At 50.0% G+C, this 17,778-nt stretch overlaps 1 protein-coding gene across 2 annotated transcripts; it reads right to left on the bottom strand.

The window, feature by feature from the left end:
• Positions 1 to 3,419: 3,419 nt before the first annotated feature.
• On the bottom strand, positions 3,420 to 16,463 carry LOC144382955 (E3 ubiquitin-protein ligase Siah1). 2 transcript variants are annotated; one of them, XM_078097289.1, is made up of 5 exons: positions 16,248 to 16,463; positions 9,161 to 9,218; positions 5,960 to 6,141; positions 5,439 to 5,735; positions 3,420 to 5,344 (listed from the first exon to the last, which is right to left on the bottom strand). In XM_078097289.1, exons 2-5 carry the CDS (start codon positions 9,168 to 9,170, stop codon positions 4,973 to 4,975), a joined length of 861 nt encoding a protein of 286 aa, XP_077953415.1. In that variant the 5' UTR covers positions 9,171 to 9,218; positions 16,248 to 16,463; the 3' UTR covers positions 3,420 to 4,972. The 2 variants fall into 2 exon arrangements, with proteins under 2 accessions (XP_077953415.1, XP_077953416.1); XM_078097290.1 differs by lacking the exon at positions 16,248 to 16,463 and adding an exon at positions 10,417 to 11,067.
• Positions 16,464 to 17,778: the final 1,315 nt, after the last annotated feature.

Genomic DNA, 17,778 nt, shown 5'->3' with positions numbered 1-17,778 from the left:
GACAGCCATGAAATGATTAATGCAGGTGTGCAGCATTTCTACAGACACGCAACGCCATCAAAGGCCTCCGTTCAGGTTTCGCACCCGCCACATATGTGGAGTCTGCGACACCACGCAGACACTTCCACAGACAACGCGAGTCCTTGTGGGATCTGCTGCGTTTTTCAATTACTTTCAAATGATGAAAACAAATGAAAGAAAGTGTAACGCATGCAGCGGCCCACAGTATGTGTGTCTCATTCATGTGGACGAGTAGCGTCCGAGCTTGCAGCAACTTGGGTTTGGCCACTTGGGGGCAGCAGTGAGGAGCTGTATTCACATAAAGTCTCTCCGGGCGACGCGAGGGACTGATGTACTCTACGTAAAGTTTGGCTTACGTTTCATTCTTAAGTGTGTTTACATGAGCTGCCGTGGAGGACGATGAAGTGTTTTATAGTTTCCTTTCCAACCAAATGAGAATCGAAAGACGGCAACGCAGGTTGTTTCATTAAAATCGTGATGAATGATGGGGTAGGGAATTTTTACAGGTGCTACTCAGGACCAAAAAGGTAAAAAAAAACGAAAGTTAGGATTATTATTATTAATTTTCCTTAATATAATATAGGAATAATTACATTTAAACGTGTCATTTTGATTCATATAATGATTGTGAAAAGAGACCCTTCTTGGGTTTGGTGGGCGAGGCCCAATAAGAGGCCTTTTCCTGTGAGTTGAGATGCAGAACACAGAACGTGAGGATACAACGGAGCGCGTTCAGGTTCTGGAGCACAGAAACACAAACCACCGGGTTTCCATTTGCAACACGGATCAGACCGGAGCAACCGAGCGCTGACTTCTCGTACTAAAGATGGAGTTCTGTGACGTGGAACCGGATGACTCGTCTGACGCGAGTGAAAACCAGCTGAGAACAAATGGTTGAAGATCTCTCATTTAAACTGAGGGAAAGGAGAAGAATTCACGTGGAAAATCTTATTCTCACCGAGGAAAATAATGTTTACAGGTTAAAGGAAGCGGAGCATCTTACTTACGAGAAGGCCACCAAGAAAGAGCTCACTGACCTAAGAAAGCAGCTGCAGATAAAAGATCTGCGCAGAGCCGCGAAGGACGAACGTACCTTTTTCCTTCAACGGGAGGAACGACTGAACCAGGTAACGAAAGAAAAACGATACCCGATTGGGCAGCTGCCAGCAAAGGAAGAATGAGCATGAGCAGGCAGGAGAAACGCCTCATGGATCAAATCCGCGTCCTTCAGCAGGAGGTTGAGAAACTCCAGAACGAGTCAAACCAACTTCAGGAGAAGAAAACAAAAAAAAAGCCGAGAGGAACGATCACGTAGCCAACGCACAGGGGAGGCAGAACGAGGGGCCGAAGGAGCAACTTTCAAAGCCTCCGCCTCTTGATCTGATCTCCAAGAGAGCAGAGCAGCGAGGTCGCCGCGTTGGAAGTCGAAAGCGGGCGAGCGAGCGGCTGGTCCACGAGGGGTCGGCCCACCGAAAAGAAGCACCCGAGTGAGAAACGGCGGATTTGAGGAGGGAGGCCTTGAGCAAAAGAGGCGGCGAGCCAGGGGCCACACAGGTCCCGCTCCGGACCTCCCGGGCCAAGTCCCAGCTGGAGCCTGCAGCCGCCCGCACTTTACGTTCGGTGCCCCATCCGCCCGAAGGAGGTCGGGTGTAGTTCTGAAACAAACATCAGATGCCAGTCCAGTCAGAAACACGCCGACACCAAGAGATACGATCAATAAAGACATTGAATAATAATAATAATCTTTGTTCCGGGCATCTTGAGTTAATGTGTAAATATTGTTAGACAACCATTTCTATTAAATTTTCTTTTTTTTCCCCTTTTCTGACATTTTTGCCGTTTTGGCCTCTGGTCCAAGCGGCCAAGGTGAGTTATATTTCACTAAAATGATATTTCTGAAAACATCTTTTAGTTGAAAACTCTGGTTCCGGATGTAAACGGAGTTCTTGGTAAAAGGACGACACCTCAAACACTGTGCGTAGGAACATTGAACCAGTGAATCCACTGTGTGAATCTGCTCCCCAATCCGCTCGCACACAGAACACCTTGAATACTTGACGGGCACCGGACGCGTTGGGGGTCAAAGCCCATAACATGCAGGTCATGTCCTCCCCTGCGCATCATGGGCTTTCACACTCCTCCTCCCGGGTCACAACATGAACATTAGGCACAGCGGAGTATTCAAATGTTTTTTGTCTCTTTTACCACGTCCACACGATCTAGTTACGCAGTCGCAATACTGCGTTTCCCCCCCCAGCAGTGAATCAAGGACATTAAGTGTCCAGAACCCGGAGGCCCCTGAGGGTTCGCTTAGAATACCGGCCACATACCGAAGTCCCATGGCAGAGCCCCCCCTGCAAGACCGCGAAACCCACCCCCCCCCCACCCGAGACCACATGAGGGCCAGAAAGGGGACCGGAGAAAAGGTTTGAACCAACCAATTCGTTTTGCAGATGATTCTGTCCAGTTCTTGGTATTCGGATATTTCGTATATGTGAACCAATATTTTACAGTGAAATACAAAACCCTGTAATTAATGCAACCAACTCCAAGTGGTGCAACTACGTAAACCATTGATAACTATGAATTTATCCTGTTTATTCAAATCAAAACAGAACATCCTGTTAATCTCGCCGACGTTCCAAATATCAGCAATTCCACTCAAAAGTCCAGATTTTACAGATTATTGGCGTTTTTTTACATTATATCCCTAACTGGGATAGTAGATGGAATCAGAAGGTTGAAGATTTGATCTTGAAGCATAAAAACACTGGAGGTGTATTTTTAATGTTCTCCAACCTTCGTCATGTAAGGTCCATGTCTTCTCAGTTTAAGGATTGTAGCCATTTCTATATAGTCATCTTTTAAAAGCCCTTCAGAAAATACCGTCTCCCTTTCCTGACCTCCCATCAGCTCAGATAACGGTCGTAGGAGACCAATGCGCAGCCTGCAAGGAGCCACCGCATCTCTGGAAACAATCGCAAGAAGGAACCAGCGGTCGGCTTTTGTTGAGGGAATAAAAAGGATTCACACCGGAGAGCCGCACAGCGGGAAATCTACCGCTTTAGGTTCCTTCCCACTGGGACCAGAAGCAGGGAATTCTAGGTCGCAAATCATTTTCTACAGAAAATATAAAAATATTTCAGTCACAACACCATGTTGCATTTTTTTTTTTAACTATGACGGCATGAGCTCAACTCAAGACAACCCGACCTGTAAACACAAGAGCATTGAGAAAAAAGAAAAAGGATGTGGCTTCTGTTCTGTCGCTGTGCCCAACCAAGGGGTGTACGTACATAAACACACACTTTGAGAATATAAAATGTTCTGTGAGAAAGAAATGTCGCGCCGGGATCTGAGGTCCGACGGCAAAAGGAAACAGAAGAAGAAGAAGCAGGTATGAAAAAGATAGATTTATTTAATGACAAATTAAAACAAACAAAGTAAAAGGAGTTGAGGAGGAGCAGCAACATACGGAGACTCCACACGGAGAGCAAAAGGAGAGATGAATGCCTTGATCTCCCTCCCTCCCTCCCTCCCTCCCTCCTCGTAGACAATAAAAGGGACACACAAACAAGAGGACAGAGACAAACAGATGAGGTAAACCAATCCAACTCGGGGGGGGGAAACACAAACCTCCAGAAGAACGACACAACTTGCTTTTCAACTACAAAACACTGAAGTTTTAGCCACAAGTTTTACAACTGCCTTTTCATTTTAAAAGTCATTACAAAATAAGATAATTATGATAATCTCCATTTAATAACAACAACAACAGCCACATTGTAACGGTAGAAACTGTCCCTCATTCCTGGTTGCGCGGTCAGTTGATCAGTGGTCGAAGGACAAATAAAAAGACGAGCGGCTGTTTGCCACACGTGCACTTCACACACGGACCTCATAGAAAAAGACAACTAAAAGAATTAAAAAGAAACGGGACATAAAAAAAAAATTATTCCTCAGAAGAAAAACGCACTCAATTGAAATGCAGTGGGGGGAGAAAAAAAAAAAAAAGTCTCCTATAGAGCGCACCGACTCAATTGATCCACTATTACTTACACCGGCACACAGTCTGTAATGAAAGGTGTGGGTTTTGTGTGCGAGACAAACAAACAAAACAAACAAACAGGGCAACCGCGTCCGTACAGGATGAGAGCAGCGTCCGTTCTAAGAACTATCGACGACGACGGGCAACTACTTAAAGAGCATTTGATGCTCAATCTTCAGCCTTCGGGACCGGAGGGACGCCGTCCGCAGCCCTGGAGACGCACCGCCATCCCGGACCGGGCTCCGGGCGCCCCGTGTCGGGCGGAAGCGGCCCCCTTAGGCCACCAGCAGCCACAGGCAAAACCCCTCGGGTTCTGAGGCCACGCCGGCGGCCACGTTGTCAACCGGTCGATCGAGGGGCAGGACGTCGGAGGCAGACTACGAACCTTAAGGAATCAGGGCTGGGGGAGGGAGGGGGTGTGTAGGGGGGGGGGCGGTCGGGGGAGTAGCTGAAGAGCACTGACCAGGAGTCCGTCTTGGTCGTGTGGTGCCGTCAGAGCACATCAGCAGGGCCTGAAATGTCTCCGGAGGACTGAGGGAAGTGATGAGGAAAATCACCTGCAGCAGTTTGACTGAACTGCCTTTCAGTTTGCATGAACCAGAGTCTCACATGTGATACGTTCATCTGTGCGTGTGCGTGTTCGTGTGTGTCTGTAGGCATCGTCCATGTGAATATTCGTCCCTCCATCGCACCCAAAGGGGCGTCCACGGCTGCCCAACCACAGCCCAGTTCCGCGTCTCGAGGGGTGAAGCAGAGAAGAGGAAGGGGGAGGAGGGGTGGGGGAAGGGGGTTGGTGGGGCACTGCGAGGTCACGACCGATTTGACCCATTTTTAAAAAAAAATATATATATATGCCCCCCCCGACAATCTGTAACTTTTGGATCCTTCTCCTCTTGAAAGCTCTCAGCACATGGAGATGGTGACGTTGATGCCCAGGTTGCCGTTCTCCGCGAACAGCTGCGCGATGGACGTGTCGAACACCAGGCAGTCGCTGTTCATGATGGCGGTGGCGATGCCCTCGTGGATGGAGCGCGGCGTGGCCTCCCAGGTCAGGCGCCGCCGGTGCCCGTTGAGCTCCAGCCGGTAGGCAAAGTTCTCGGCCTGCTTGCGCGTCCCGATGAGCTGCACGATGGCAAAGAACTGCTGGTGGCCGTCGTACTTCTCCTGCTTCTCCAGCACCAGCATGAAGTGGAAGCCGAAGCAGGACTGCATCATCACCCAGTCCACGGCGCCCGGCAGGTTGATGTCCGTGGCCAGAAAGACTATGTCCTCGCCCTGGTTGGAGACAAGCACACGTCACGGCGGGTTAGTTCGTCGTGTCGGACGGCGGCTCTTGAAACAAATAGAAAAACGCGTGTCCGCGTCTGACCTGCAGCGTGGTGATGGACTTGTGCTGGTGCATCAGGTGAGGCATGACGGCGTCCAGGGAGCCCTGCCACTTGCAGGAGGCGCCGGGGCACGGGCAGGAGTACGGCCGGAACTCGCACAGCTCCTCGTGCTCCGTCTTGTCGGTGTGGGGCAGGGTGACCTCGCAGCCCGACGAGGCGTACTTGCAGGGGAAGAGGACAGAGTTGGCCACCTTTTCCATGGCGAGGTTCCTGATGGAGCCCAGGGGGCCCCGGCAGGTGGGGCAGCAGGTGAGCTTGGGCCGGCAGTTGGAGCATACCTGGGACGGGACACGGACAACGAGTTAGCGGGCTTTCCGTGCACAGGGTGTTCTGCTCAACGCCAAACCTGAAATGAATCTCTCAACAAATTCGTTCTCTTAAAATGTCGCCGCAAATAAAACAGTTTGTAGGAACAAGATAAATAAATAAAATGGAGACACACGGTTTGAGGTGTAAGACCTAATGCACACAACAAGCAGCTCCCGGGCTGGACGCGGCGTACCAGATGTCCGGACTGGCACTGCAGGATGGGGGGGAGGACATAGTCGAAGCAGACCGGGCACTCGAACAGGCTCGCCAGGTCGCTGTTGGAGGCCGTGGTGCCTGACAGGGTGGGCACGCGCTGGGAGGGGGGGCACTTGGAGGTTCCGGTGGGCAGCGCGGTGGCAGTCTGGCGACTCATTTCTGTAAAAAAAAAAAAAAAAAAAAAAAGGAGGGTTGCTTAGCACGTGATCAGATGCACACGTCATTTGAGACGAGTAGGCCACACACATGTCCTCTACGACCTGTACAACCAGGACGCCTCTGCATCAAAGCCGATGGGCAGCAGAGGGCCTTCATAAGATGACATTTTAATTAGGGTTTCATTTCCTGTTCAATTGAATTTTTTTGGGTACACCATTCTTTATCTTTGTTGAGTTACACAAACGCATCCGGGCTACAGGAAGTAAATTCCTTGCAATACTAGTTGATCAGTTTACGTGATCAGACGTTTTATTCTTTATGAATCTGGTCTGACACTCACCATGCTTAGTAGCAATAGAAGCTATAGAGTCATGAATAGAGTCATGTGTGTGTGTCATGTGTGTGTGTGTGCGCCACATACTGCATGTTCAGCCATCAACAATAAACTTTGAAAAGCTTTGATTAAATGGGGCATTTTCCCTTCATAGATTCAGTGCGTGCAGAAATGCAGAATAAATCTTATAACACAAATAACTTGCTTTACAGAAGCGACCGGTGAGGTTAACCACTTCTGTGGACCACACTTTCCTGCTGGAGGCTACGTCACATCTGTAACCACAGTGCCTCGAACCAACGCGACGCTGTTAACTGCACACGTGTGGAGTTCATTTGAAGCATCTGCACCCTTTAGGGGGACGGGGCGAACGGTCTTTCCGTGACACTATACGAGGAACGAGCACAAAAACACAGACGGAGCCTTGTGTGTGTGTGTGTGTGCAACTTGTCCATTATCGCCACGGCAACGAGTCGGAGCTGCACAGACTGTCTCGGTCGGTAAATGTAAAAAAGAACCACCAGACAGTAAAGTGAACTCCGATGTGGTGTGTGTGTGTGTGTGTGTGTGTGTGTGGGGGGGGCGTAGCTGCAGTTTCCTATCGTGCTGAGCAGTTGCCTTGGTAACGGGTTAGTGTTTAAGTGCGGGGTGGCCTGTGGAGCACAGAGAATAAGAACACGTGACGGGCGGGAGATTAGGTGAGTGTTAAGGAAACAGGGCCCAAGGAGAGCTACTGGAGGATAAGTTAACAAGTCATACACAAATATGGGGATCAGAAGGTGGGGAGAGAAAAAGGGAGGAGGGACTCTGATGTGTGGGTGTGGAAAAGAAAAAAGGGAGGGAGGGACTGGGGACGTTTCACCTGTTGGGTCTTTGGGTGGGATGACTGTGCATGTCTGTGTCCCCCCCACCCACTCTGCTACCTGGCAGAGTTCATCCTTTTTCATAGCTCTACCCGCAGACGGGTGCAGCACGGGGGAGACAAGGAACGGGGGGAGGGGAGGGGGAGGAAATGAGGGAGACGACAGCATAAGTGGGCGGTAGAGACAAAAGAAGAGAATCGGGCTAAAGTGCCGCCAAAGCTTTATAGTGGCGGCTCAAAGCTCGTCAATCCGAAAAAGGCGCCCGCGGCGCTTTTGTCCTCGCGATCACTACTTGCACGGGTCCAGCTGGTTAGTGGGCGGTGCCGCTAGAAGGCGGCGGTCACAACCGTCAAGGAGGGGGGGGGGGGGGGGGGGGGGGGCGTGAGGCCCCTCCCAAAACCGAGGCACCAACTGGACCCGCACGTCAGCGAGCACGCTAGCGGCACCCGGACCTTGGCTTGCAGACACGTCTGCCGAGGTGAGGCGGGGGACGCCTCGGTGGCCACGAACAGGCCGCCTTAACCGGGCCAGCGTGCCAACAGCAAGAGCGGCGGGACCAGATTTGGCTCCCGGACTTCCAACAGCGTTTAAGAAAATGCTGCGAGCGGTAATTTGCAGTTTTAGACATACGTTTCCAAATTAAAGACATTTATAAAAACACTGGGTAAGAAGGTTTTCTTTGGTTACACAAATCAGGAAACTCGCACTGTGGTTTTGTTGGAACATTTCACAGCAAGTTCAGCAACTTAAAGCGGGTGAGAGCAGCCGTGAAGAGGCGAACGGGTTCGAGTGAACAGGAAGAACACGGACTGCAGCTCAGTCAGCAGAACAACTGTACGGCTGAACATACTTCACTGAAATAGAACAACACTGCAGCAGCGGAGGCCCGGAGAGGGGGGGGGGGGGGGGGGGGCGGTCCTACAGTGGAGGAACTCCCGAGCTGCCGCACCAGATCTGGAGAGAATTCTGTAGAGCTTCAACGCAGCCATGCGATGTCGAAATATGGACCTGAGGTTGTAATTCTAAAAGAGATCACGTGTCGCCGGAGCACAGGAGGGCTTGAAGGAGCGAATGACACGCTGCCTCTGATTGGCTGAGCAACACACACACACACACACACACACAGTACAAATACAAGGGGATTGTAGAAATACGGTGAGAACATGATAAAAGACAAGGTTCACTCACTTTAAGGCAGAGTGTTGACACAAACGTCTGCTGGTTAACGTTGGCTGCAGAAGCGAGTGGGCAGCATATCAAAACAACGCGTAGCAGCGAGCCAGTGGGGGGGGGGGGGGGGTAACAGAGTATCGCTTGTTCAGTTGCACATTGGGAGAGCGGGGGGGGGTAAGAAGAGACACAGCCAAGATAAAAAGGGCCGGAATAAGGGACCCGCATGGCTCAGCAACCTTCTTCGGGGCGGCTTTATTTACATTCCGCCCCAAAGTGGCCATTTAGGCAGAACCAGCGGCTCGTGGGAAAGGAGCGTCCCTCCGGGTACCCAGACCAGCGGGCGTGATGCCGCTCCGTGTCAGGGAGGCGAGGGACGATGACGGAGAGGAGACACACACACACACACACACACGCACACAAACAGTCCTCTTTGTTTTGGAGCAGCAACGCAAACGGGACCAAAAAGAAAGCAGCGGAGAGACGTCCCCCCCGCGGAACGCCGCTCGCAGCAAACTGGGGAGTTTGTCAACACAAAAAATGAGCTGCTGGAAGTGTTGTTCTTAAACCGCAGCTGTTACACCAACAGAGGGACGGATGGGGGAGACTGAGGGGGAAGAAAAGGGAGAAAAAAAAACAAATGGATACCAACCTTCGTCCATAAGATTTCTAAATAAGGCTTTCGTCTTCTCTTGAAACGTGGGGGACCTCTGGAAACAGAGAGCAGAGAGAATTGAGGGTAAACAAACATGACCAAGTGACAAAATACTGAAAACCACAACAAATAAAAGTACAGTAAACTCATAAGGGCACGCGCCTGCGTTACGCCGAGCGCCGCTGGTTCAAAAGCAATGTTCGACCACTTAATGCGCCGCTAACGCAAAGTACATCAGACGCGACTTCTAAAAGGCCGTTGGCGCCACGCTGGTTGCCCGGCATTGTTCATCCATAATTCACAAATAGCAGACGAAGCTACATCGGCAGGTTACACTTAGCGGCTCCTGGTCGTTACGTTGGGATCACATTGTGCTGATGCATCACTTTCCAGGAGCGGCCAAACTCCCGACGCGGTTGGTCGATTACGCTTTTCCCCCCACAAACGCGTGTCCACTTTGCAGCCACTGAATGGTGAACCTGCTGCAGGGAAGCCGGTCACCACGAACCAAACGAACACGTGAAGAGGCATGAAAACTAGATCATGCCAACGATGTGTACACCGCACACAGACGGATAGTTTCCTACACAAAGCGTATTTTCTAAACAGTGTGTACCTGCACGCCTCCGGGGGAGGGAAATGGGAGACGTAGCCGGGCTAGTAATACAAGTAGCGTGGAGCCCATGTAAACATTGCACACTTAATGAGCACGCGTGTTGCTCATCAGGAGAGGGGGGGGGGACGGGAGACGGGGCGCATCATCGCTCCATCAAACGCCGCTGCAAACCATTCACTGCAGGGACGGCCGCTCTATCCGCCTCTCATCAACTGATGCTTAAGACTAAAACAAACGTCCTGCGCGCTATAAAAAGGGTTTGTTGCGAGTTACTCATTGTTGTACGATGACGTAACCGTGACTCAATATAGGCAAGACAAGGAACGCCGACCGCGTCACGCTTCCCCCCCCAGGTGTAAAAAATAGCTTCTGCAACATCAGTTGTTTTCTGGCCACACACACACACACGTGACGGGACGTAAAACTGCGACCGGCCCATCGATGCAGAACAACGTGTACTTTTTTTTTTTTCCCCCCTGTTGCCATCGCTCATCTGCAAATGTCTTTTAAAAAGACATGCACTTAAAAAGAAACAGCCCAAAAAGGAATAAGGACAAAGAGGGGGACACCACAGGGCCAGAAGAAGAATGAACACCAGCAGCTGATCCCTGATCTGCCCCGTGTGCGAGTATTCAACCTGCCCCTCCCGATCAGCCGCGGGGAGCTCGGGACCACGTCCGGATGCTTTTTCGCTGAGTCACTGCAGGTCGTCTGATCGTAGGTAACTAGGCGTTCGCGTTCACCGCTGAGAGATCCCCAGAGTCCGTTTTTGTCGCCGCAACAATGCCGCCTTGAGAAGAAAAGGTACGTCCTCCTCCAAAATCATTCTCCAAACCTGATGGTTTGAGGCACACGAGCACAATTCCCACAGAAAAAGGAGGGATAGTTTCTTGGGAAAACACAAACACAAGTCTTGAATGGTGTGAAAAGGGTTGCTGGAGGAACAATCTGCTGCTTCGGAAAACAAAGCCGCGCTCTCTTGCTTTCCTTGTGGAAGAAGAGCTGCAGCACGCGGGAGAGGAAAAAAGGAAAAAATGGAGGGAAAGTCCCAAACACAAAGTAACCCCCCCCCCCCCCCCCTTTCATTTATGCCGTGTGTTTCTGTCCTCTGGAGTGCGCTGGGCGTCGCTGCTGCTTGGACGCAGCCTGCAGCCCAATCACAGCCCGGGGAGCTCGGACCAGAGACGCACAACCCGACGTCCCCACACCCGGTTTCCTGCACACGGACCGCGACGCGAGACGTCACATTTCATCTTGCATGTCTTCTTATTTCTGCCCCACACTTTTCTGCGTTCACGCTCGGCCCCGAACCAGCAGTTTTCTTGCCTTCTCACCACAGAGAGACAGACACACACACACACAGCAAGTGTCGTATTTCAGGCCTCGTGTGGCTGGAGGCTGCAGCGCCAGCTGCCCCACACCTCACTTTCTCTTCATTCTGCCCTTCTATTGCCGTCACTATGTAATAACCGGTTTGGTTACATTATAAATCACATCACACTGATTAATTAATGCATTAAAAAAAAGCTGTGTGTTTCCGACATTTGCAATTGAAAAACACTGATCTATTTAACTTGTAGAATAATTCTGTGCAAAAATGCTCAACCCACCTTTCCGCTATTCTTTTGCCCACCCACTGACTGACTGACTCTCTCTCACACACACAAAATGATAGCTAGCTTGGCGCATATACGCTAGCATCACACCCTTTTCCTGAGGCCAAAATTAGACATATTTTTTTTTTAACTTGCTTCCCCCAGATGAGATATTGGTACGTTTGAACGCTAAATGAATCACGTGGAGCAACACCAATAGGATTTACCTCCTAACATCTATTCCAGGGGTGGTCACACTTTTACGGCCCACAAAATACTTTTTCAAACAAGTCACGGCGACCTCTGTGGGAAAACGTCATGGGGTCAAAGGAAAGATGGTTAGAGGAATTTATGGGGAGTCGGGAAAAGAAAACGGCGCCGTTTCGTGTGCCGCTTTTCAAAGTCGCCGAGCGGCGTGTTGTGTGTTGACAATGGGCCGACTATTGAGGGATCATTGGGTTTATGGATTGTTAATATTCTTTGATTGTCGCCAAAAAAAGTTGCCGCGACGTTTATTACCAGTAATTTATCACAGCGTTTAACCAACAGAACAATGCAAGGTTTACGAGTACGGGCCAATAAATCTATTATTATGTAATAAATGTAGCTGTCAGGAAGCAAAGATTGTTTATTTTACGTATTTGCTGTCTACAACAACACGTTATTTAAACATTCCTGCAGTTGCTGCTCAAATTTAATTTGTTTACATTCAAAGAATAAAACAATTTGTTTAAAAAGATTAAAAAAAGAATCAAAAAGATGCGCCGAGTATCGATAAGGAAGCGGATCGCCGGGCTAACAGTACTGATAGAAATGGCTGGTTTGGGTAGAATCGGCACGAACCCTTAAACATCAGCTTAAGGAGAAGAGGCGCGCTGCCGCCCTCCTCACCGTCGCCACACCGCATCTGTTCACATTATCACCACACAATATAAAACAGAATGCAGTCAGATATCCAGCAGCGGGGGAAAAGAAATCTGTGCACAAAGAGAACCCGCTGTGACACACACACACACACACATACACAACAGCGGTGACACTAGCCAATGCCCAAAGTGTGTTATTAAAAGGGGCGGTGCAGCGGACACAACAATGAGCCATCTGGACCAGGCAGCAGTTCCTCTCCAGAGAGCCTCACACTTCATCACCTACAGCGAGGGCTTCACAAGCGAGAGGAAAAGATTATTTACATATTAAACGCACTTCTGTCATGCAAATTGCAACCGGGATGAAACTAAAAGGGAGCGACAACAAGACAAGCGAGTTAAAGATGCAAAAGCACGCCTGGGCGGAGGGAGGGAGGGGGGTGGGGCGGGGCGTCGTAGGGCCTAACCCCACAGCTCAAGTATTGATCTGATGCCCGTCACAGAGGCAGAAGAAGAAAAAAAATCATCTCTGCCGTTAAGAAGTGCATTTTGTTGATTGCGTTTGCCACCGTAACAATGCTTAGAAAGAGCAGGTGAATTTGACATTCAATGCCAGTCTCAAGCCATAGCGTCCTCGCACAGGTCACCCTGCAGCGTTGGGGAGGGGGTGGCGACCGCTCACCTGCAGATTAATGGCGTCACACGGGGTCTGAAATCAGCGCATAAAAGCGAGGTTAAAAGCTCGAGACACAGTGACCACAAGCAGACTCCGCGGGGCCACAGTCCCCGAATTGATTGACGTGTTTAATATGACCGCTAGAGGTCTATTCATCATTAATGAGAGGTTCTCCCGCCTGGATCATAGAGTGTAATGGGACAGAGGAAGACACACGGCGCGCACACAGAAGGGGGTGCGTCAGGAAGTGGTCATTGTTACTCACAATTTGTGTATTGAGGTTTGTTTGGTCTTAAGTGAAGTCGACTGTGGTTCAGGTCTCGGCGTTTGTTGAGGAGAGAGCACGCTCACGTTAAGCAGACTTATAAAACAAGTCCTTTGAGTCAGCCACAAGCGGTTCGGCCCCAAATTTAGTCCTTGGCCGTTGGTGGTGACCCTTCAGAAGAAACGGCCCGCTTGCCGAGTGCAGACTTTGTGAACTGGACGAATGATAATCAACCGACAACTTCTACCCTCCATTCGCTTGTCGAGAGCGCCGCAAAAAGGGCACGTTCTTCGCGGAGTCCTGGAATACAGTCACAGAATGACGCACGGAGACAAAACGCACAGCCGTCTACATTAGAGGGCAACTTAAACTGGAGTTCCTTGTTCTACTTTGGCCGCAGGAAAAACAACAGCGCGGCTTAGCAGGTTACCATGGAGAAGCCACGCAGAGCGAGGATATGGGGGACGGGCCCGTAGCTCAATGTCACACACACACCTCGTCTTGGCCTCCACGTACACACAAGGAGAGCGATGAGCGAGCAGGGACTCCCTTTGGCATTAGTAACCGATGTGGAATTACCTCATTGATACAGAGCCAATGAGTCACTCTCGCTCTTAAACACACACTGACACAAGTAGGCCGGCGAGAACAGCTGTCATTCTTGTGAGGAGGCGGCGGCGGCGGCCCGACACACGTGCCGTTGACGCTGTGTCGGTAAGAGTAAAAAAAAGATCTGCCGATGCGCTCGGTCTGAGACTCGTGCAAGGACAAGGACATGCCTTTTCTGGAAGGCTTTTCCATTTCTTCTTCTCCATGGAGACAAAGTTACACGGGACACAGTTGGAGCGCTGCAACAGCTTGAATCAGACAAACTCCCCTAGAAAAAAAATCATCAAAATACTGCTCAAGTAAAGTCACTTGCTGATGACGAGTGAAAAACGGTACAAACTTTGACGTATGAAAATAACACCGTATACGTTGACTTTCACCAAGAGATATCCAGCAGGGTCAGATTTCTGCGTGGTAGATCGATATCGGCGGAAAAAAACGTAGTCTTCAGCTTAAATCAATACAACATGATACCATCATGTATTCATGTGCACAAGCAGCATCTTTGACCACCAGGTTATTTCAAATATACATCTATATACTGTATATAGATGTTATTGTTTTGCCAAACTCCACACACATCTGGTCAAAGAAGCGCATCGGGTGGAGCCATGTGAAACTGAGCGTGCACACACACACACGGCAGAGTGGCACGCAAGAGCTTGCATGCAAAATAAATCGGATATCGCAAAAGACAACAAGGAACAGAGTTAAGAACTGGTCGACGGGGCAGGTGTTCTGACCATTGGCGCCACCATCAGCAGCTTTTACAGGGTCAGATAGATGTGTATTCGTGGTTATAACCGTTAGTTACAGCCCTGCGATGGATAATTCGGTAAAAGGATGTGGCCCAAGAGTCACTGTTTACATCGAGAAAGGTTCTTCTCTGCTGCAACTGTACACAGCAGCGCACACTCTGCAAAAGACGAAATGGTCTTCGGTTTGCTCATCAGACGTCTCCTTGAGATGAAGCGCGCACAAACACACACACACACACACACACACACACTGGGGATTATTTATTGGCATACATTCAAGAGCTGATTACCAACTAGGAATCGATTAAGCTGGTTGAAAAGAAACCACTTAGCGGTTTTAATTTATATATATGGTTAATGGCCCTACTGCCAACCAATAGCTGCAGTATTGTCTCACGCAGTAGTTATTAATTAATAGATGCACAATTTGTGTGCCATTGATAGTTGCAATGGCACCAGTGAAATATAGGGACGCCATCAAAGTTCTTCATCTACAGTTTGAGGGAGAGTGACTGAGGAGCAGAGTTCACATTCACTTCTCTGACAAACTGCTTAGCTGTAGACAAAAATACTACAGGTTATATGCGTGTGGAAATATGCAAAGTTTAATCAGGTGACTTTTACTTGTACCCACAAGTAGACTTGGATGAAGATTCCTGTGAACTCGCATTGATGAAGAAGACTGTGGTGTGGATGCGCTTGCAGAGTATCTCCGTCAGCACACATCACGTACTGCATCAAAACACGACTCTCTACAAACTGGGTGGCCTCGTGGTTTCCAGCATGGATCCATCCATCCATCCCACCTCAACCTGAGCAGAACCACCAACCACGCAGGTGAGCGTGAATCAACAACGGGGGCTCCCTTTGCCTGATTCAGGCGCCTTACACACAAACGAACGCACAGGAAGGACCGTTGGTTCTGGTGCCGACGGGAGAGCTACAAGCACACGTCTACAAGTGTCCGTGTCGGCAAAAATGGATGCGACGCGCTCAGCTGTTGCACTCGAAAGGGCACAGAGACGAATGTGCAAAAAAAACTATCAGCACAATAACACTCTCCCTCACACACACACGGTCTTGTTGGATCTCAGTCGTTACTTCGGGTAAACATTCGTCACCACTTCCCCGACAGCAATTACAGAGCCGGGTTTGGGCAGCTACGGACAAACGGCTGCCATGTTGGCGTTCCGTTGACCCGAACCAGCCGGCCCGTAAAGCCCAGTGGCCCGCTGCGCCGAGGCAGCTTAGCTAGCGTCAACTGTTACGTGCAGCGCGAGGCCTCGTCTTGCCGTAAAGCGGCCGGCCCGTAGCACGCTAGCTGCCGTTAGCCGACTCGGTGACTTGTTAGCTTAGCGACGGTGGAACCGACACCTTGGCGTTTTTTTTTTTGTTGTTGTTGTTTTTTTTTCTTCCCGCGTACAGCTCAGGGGGAAGTTGGGCTCGGCAGGCTGGCCCGGAAACGTGTGCATTTTACAAAACGTGACCATGACAAAAAAAAAAAAACCGCTGAGTTGCCGACACGGCAGCGGGGGCTAGCTAGCAGCCACCATTAGCACGGCGCTAATGAAGGAAGCTAATTCCTGCTACACCGGGGCTGTTGTTTTCCCACCGACTCACACACACACACACACACACACACCGCACTCGAATCCCCGGTGTTCGGCTCGGCTCGGCTCGGCGCGGCCCACCCGCTTACCTCGGACGGAATATCCTCAAGTTCGCTGTAATTAAAGGGGGTGGGCGATAAGACGCGGGATCCCTCCTAATGGTCTCTCACTCGTGAGTTCGGTGTACACATTCACGCTGCTCCGGTAACAGGGACGAGACCGCCAGGCGTTAAGTACCAGCCGCTCCGGAGCGCGCACAGTTGTTGAAGTTTGTCGCGGGAGCGCGCGCTGCGCGAATCTCGCATCGTGGGTCCGAATATTTCAAACAAGTGAATGCATGCACACGCGTCCACTGCACACCCGCTTCCCTAGTTTATTATTGTTTGGGTGATTTTTGACTAAACTGGTTATGGATTAATACATAAATAATCCGAATCAGGAAACATTTATTACCATAATATGTCAGACATACAAGGGATTTGTACGACAAAACAACAGTGCAAGAGGAATCTGGTACAATCTAATACAATATAATGCTACGGGTTAGTAACATGAGGCCATCAGCCCATGACATCTGGTATATGCACCACTTTAAACCTGCATTGCCCCAAGAGAATAAGGGTTTCCACTCAGCGGTGATTTTTATGGTTAATTCCTTTTTGCATTTTGTATTTTTTCTTTGCTTCTCAAATGTACAACTAATGCATGAGTTTACGCCTATTCTAAGAAACATATCTGGAGACAAAAAGATTGGTTAAGAAAAAACAGATTAAGAAAAGCAAAGGCGCCTTCACATATCTGTGAGAAAGGCATTTAGAATTTGCACAGATATCCTCATTTTGAGTTTTACACACTCGAGAATGAGGCCGTGCGATTCTGTCTCCACGCTTAAACATGTAACTGGGTGAGATTAGATTAAGAGGTCATGCTGCTTCCTCCATAGTAATCTGAACATAAGGGAGTCCCCCCCCAACGACCAACACCACTGCCCCCATCGGAGGGATTGGAGGAGAGGAGGGGGGGGGGGTTGGGAGTGGCTACCCGGTCTGGATTACAGAGAGAGGGATCGGTTATGTAAGTGCATCGTCCCAGCAGCCCTCGGGCCGAGCGGGCGAGACTCACGGCAAAGAAGTGCGAATGTCTCCGGGACTGCGAGTGTACTTCTCACTGCAATCGCGTGCTGACGCTGGCGGCCTCCACAGGATGTGACCGGATCATTTTGGTAATCCCTTGACATTCATCATGTTACCATGACATTATACTATTTTGATGAGATGAAAAAGCAAAACGGATAGACGAATGGAACAATGGAATAGTGCTGATGAAGCTCATATTTTTTTAAAAAGGCAGAATTATATCTCTAATTTTGAATGAACGGGAGTCGTCCAGTTAGGGGTGAAGGAAACCCACTTCCTGCTGAGGATGAGATGATGAGGAAAACATCTGAAACCACAGGGGGGGAGAGGAGCTAGGAGGGGCCGGGGGAAGGAAGGCAGGGGAAGGTGGAGAGCATGCCGAGCCGCGGTTGGTGTGCCGCTGGACCTGGAATGTCCCATCAGACGTTACAACACACATGTTGTCGATGATAAGAAGAAGACAACGACGAGAGGGGTTTGAGGA

This window comes from Gasterosteus aculeatus, chromosome Y (genome assembly GCF_964276395.1).
Source record: "Gasterosteus aculeatus chromosome Y, fGasAcu3.hap1.1, whole genome shotgun sequence".
Lineage (NCBI taxonomy): Eukaryota > Metazoa > Chordata > Actinopteri > Perciformes > Gasterosteidae > Gasterosteus > Gasterosteus aculeatus.
This window is presented reverse-complemented; position numbering and strand designations above follow the sequence as displayed.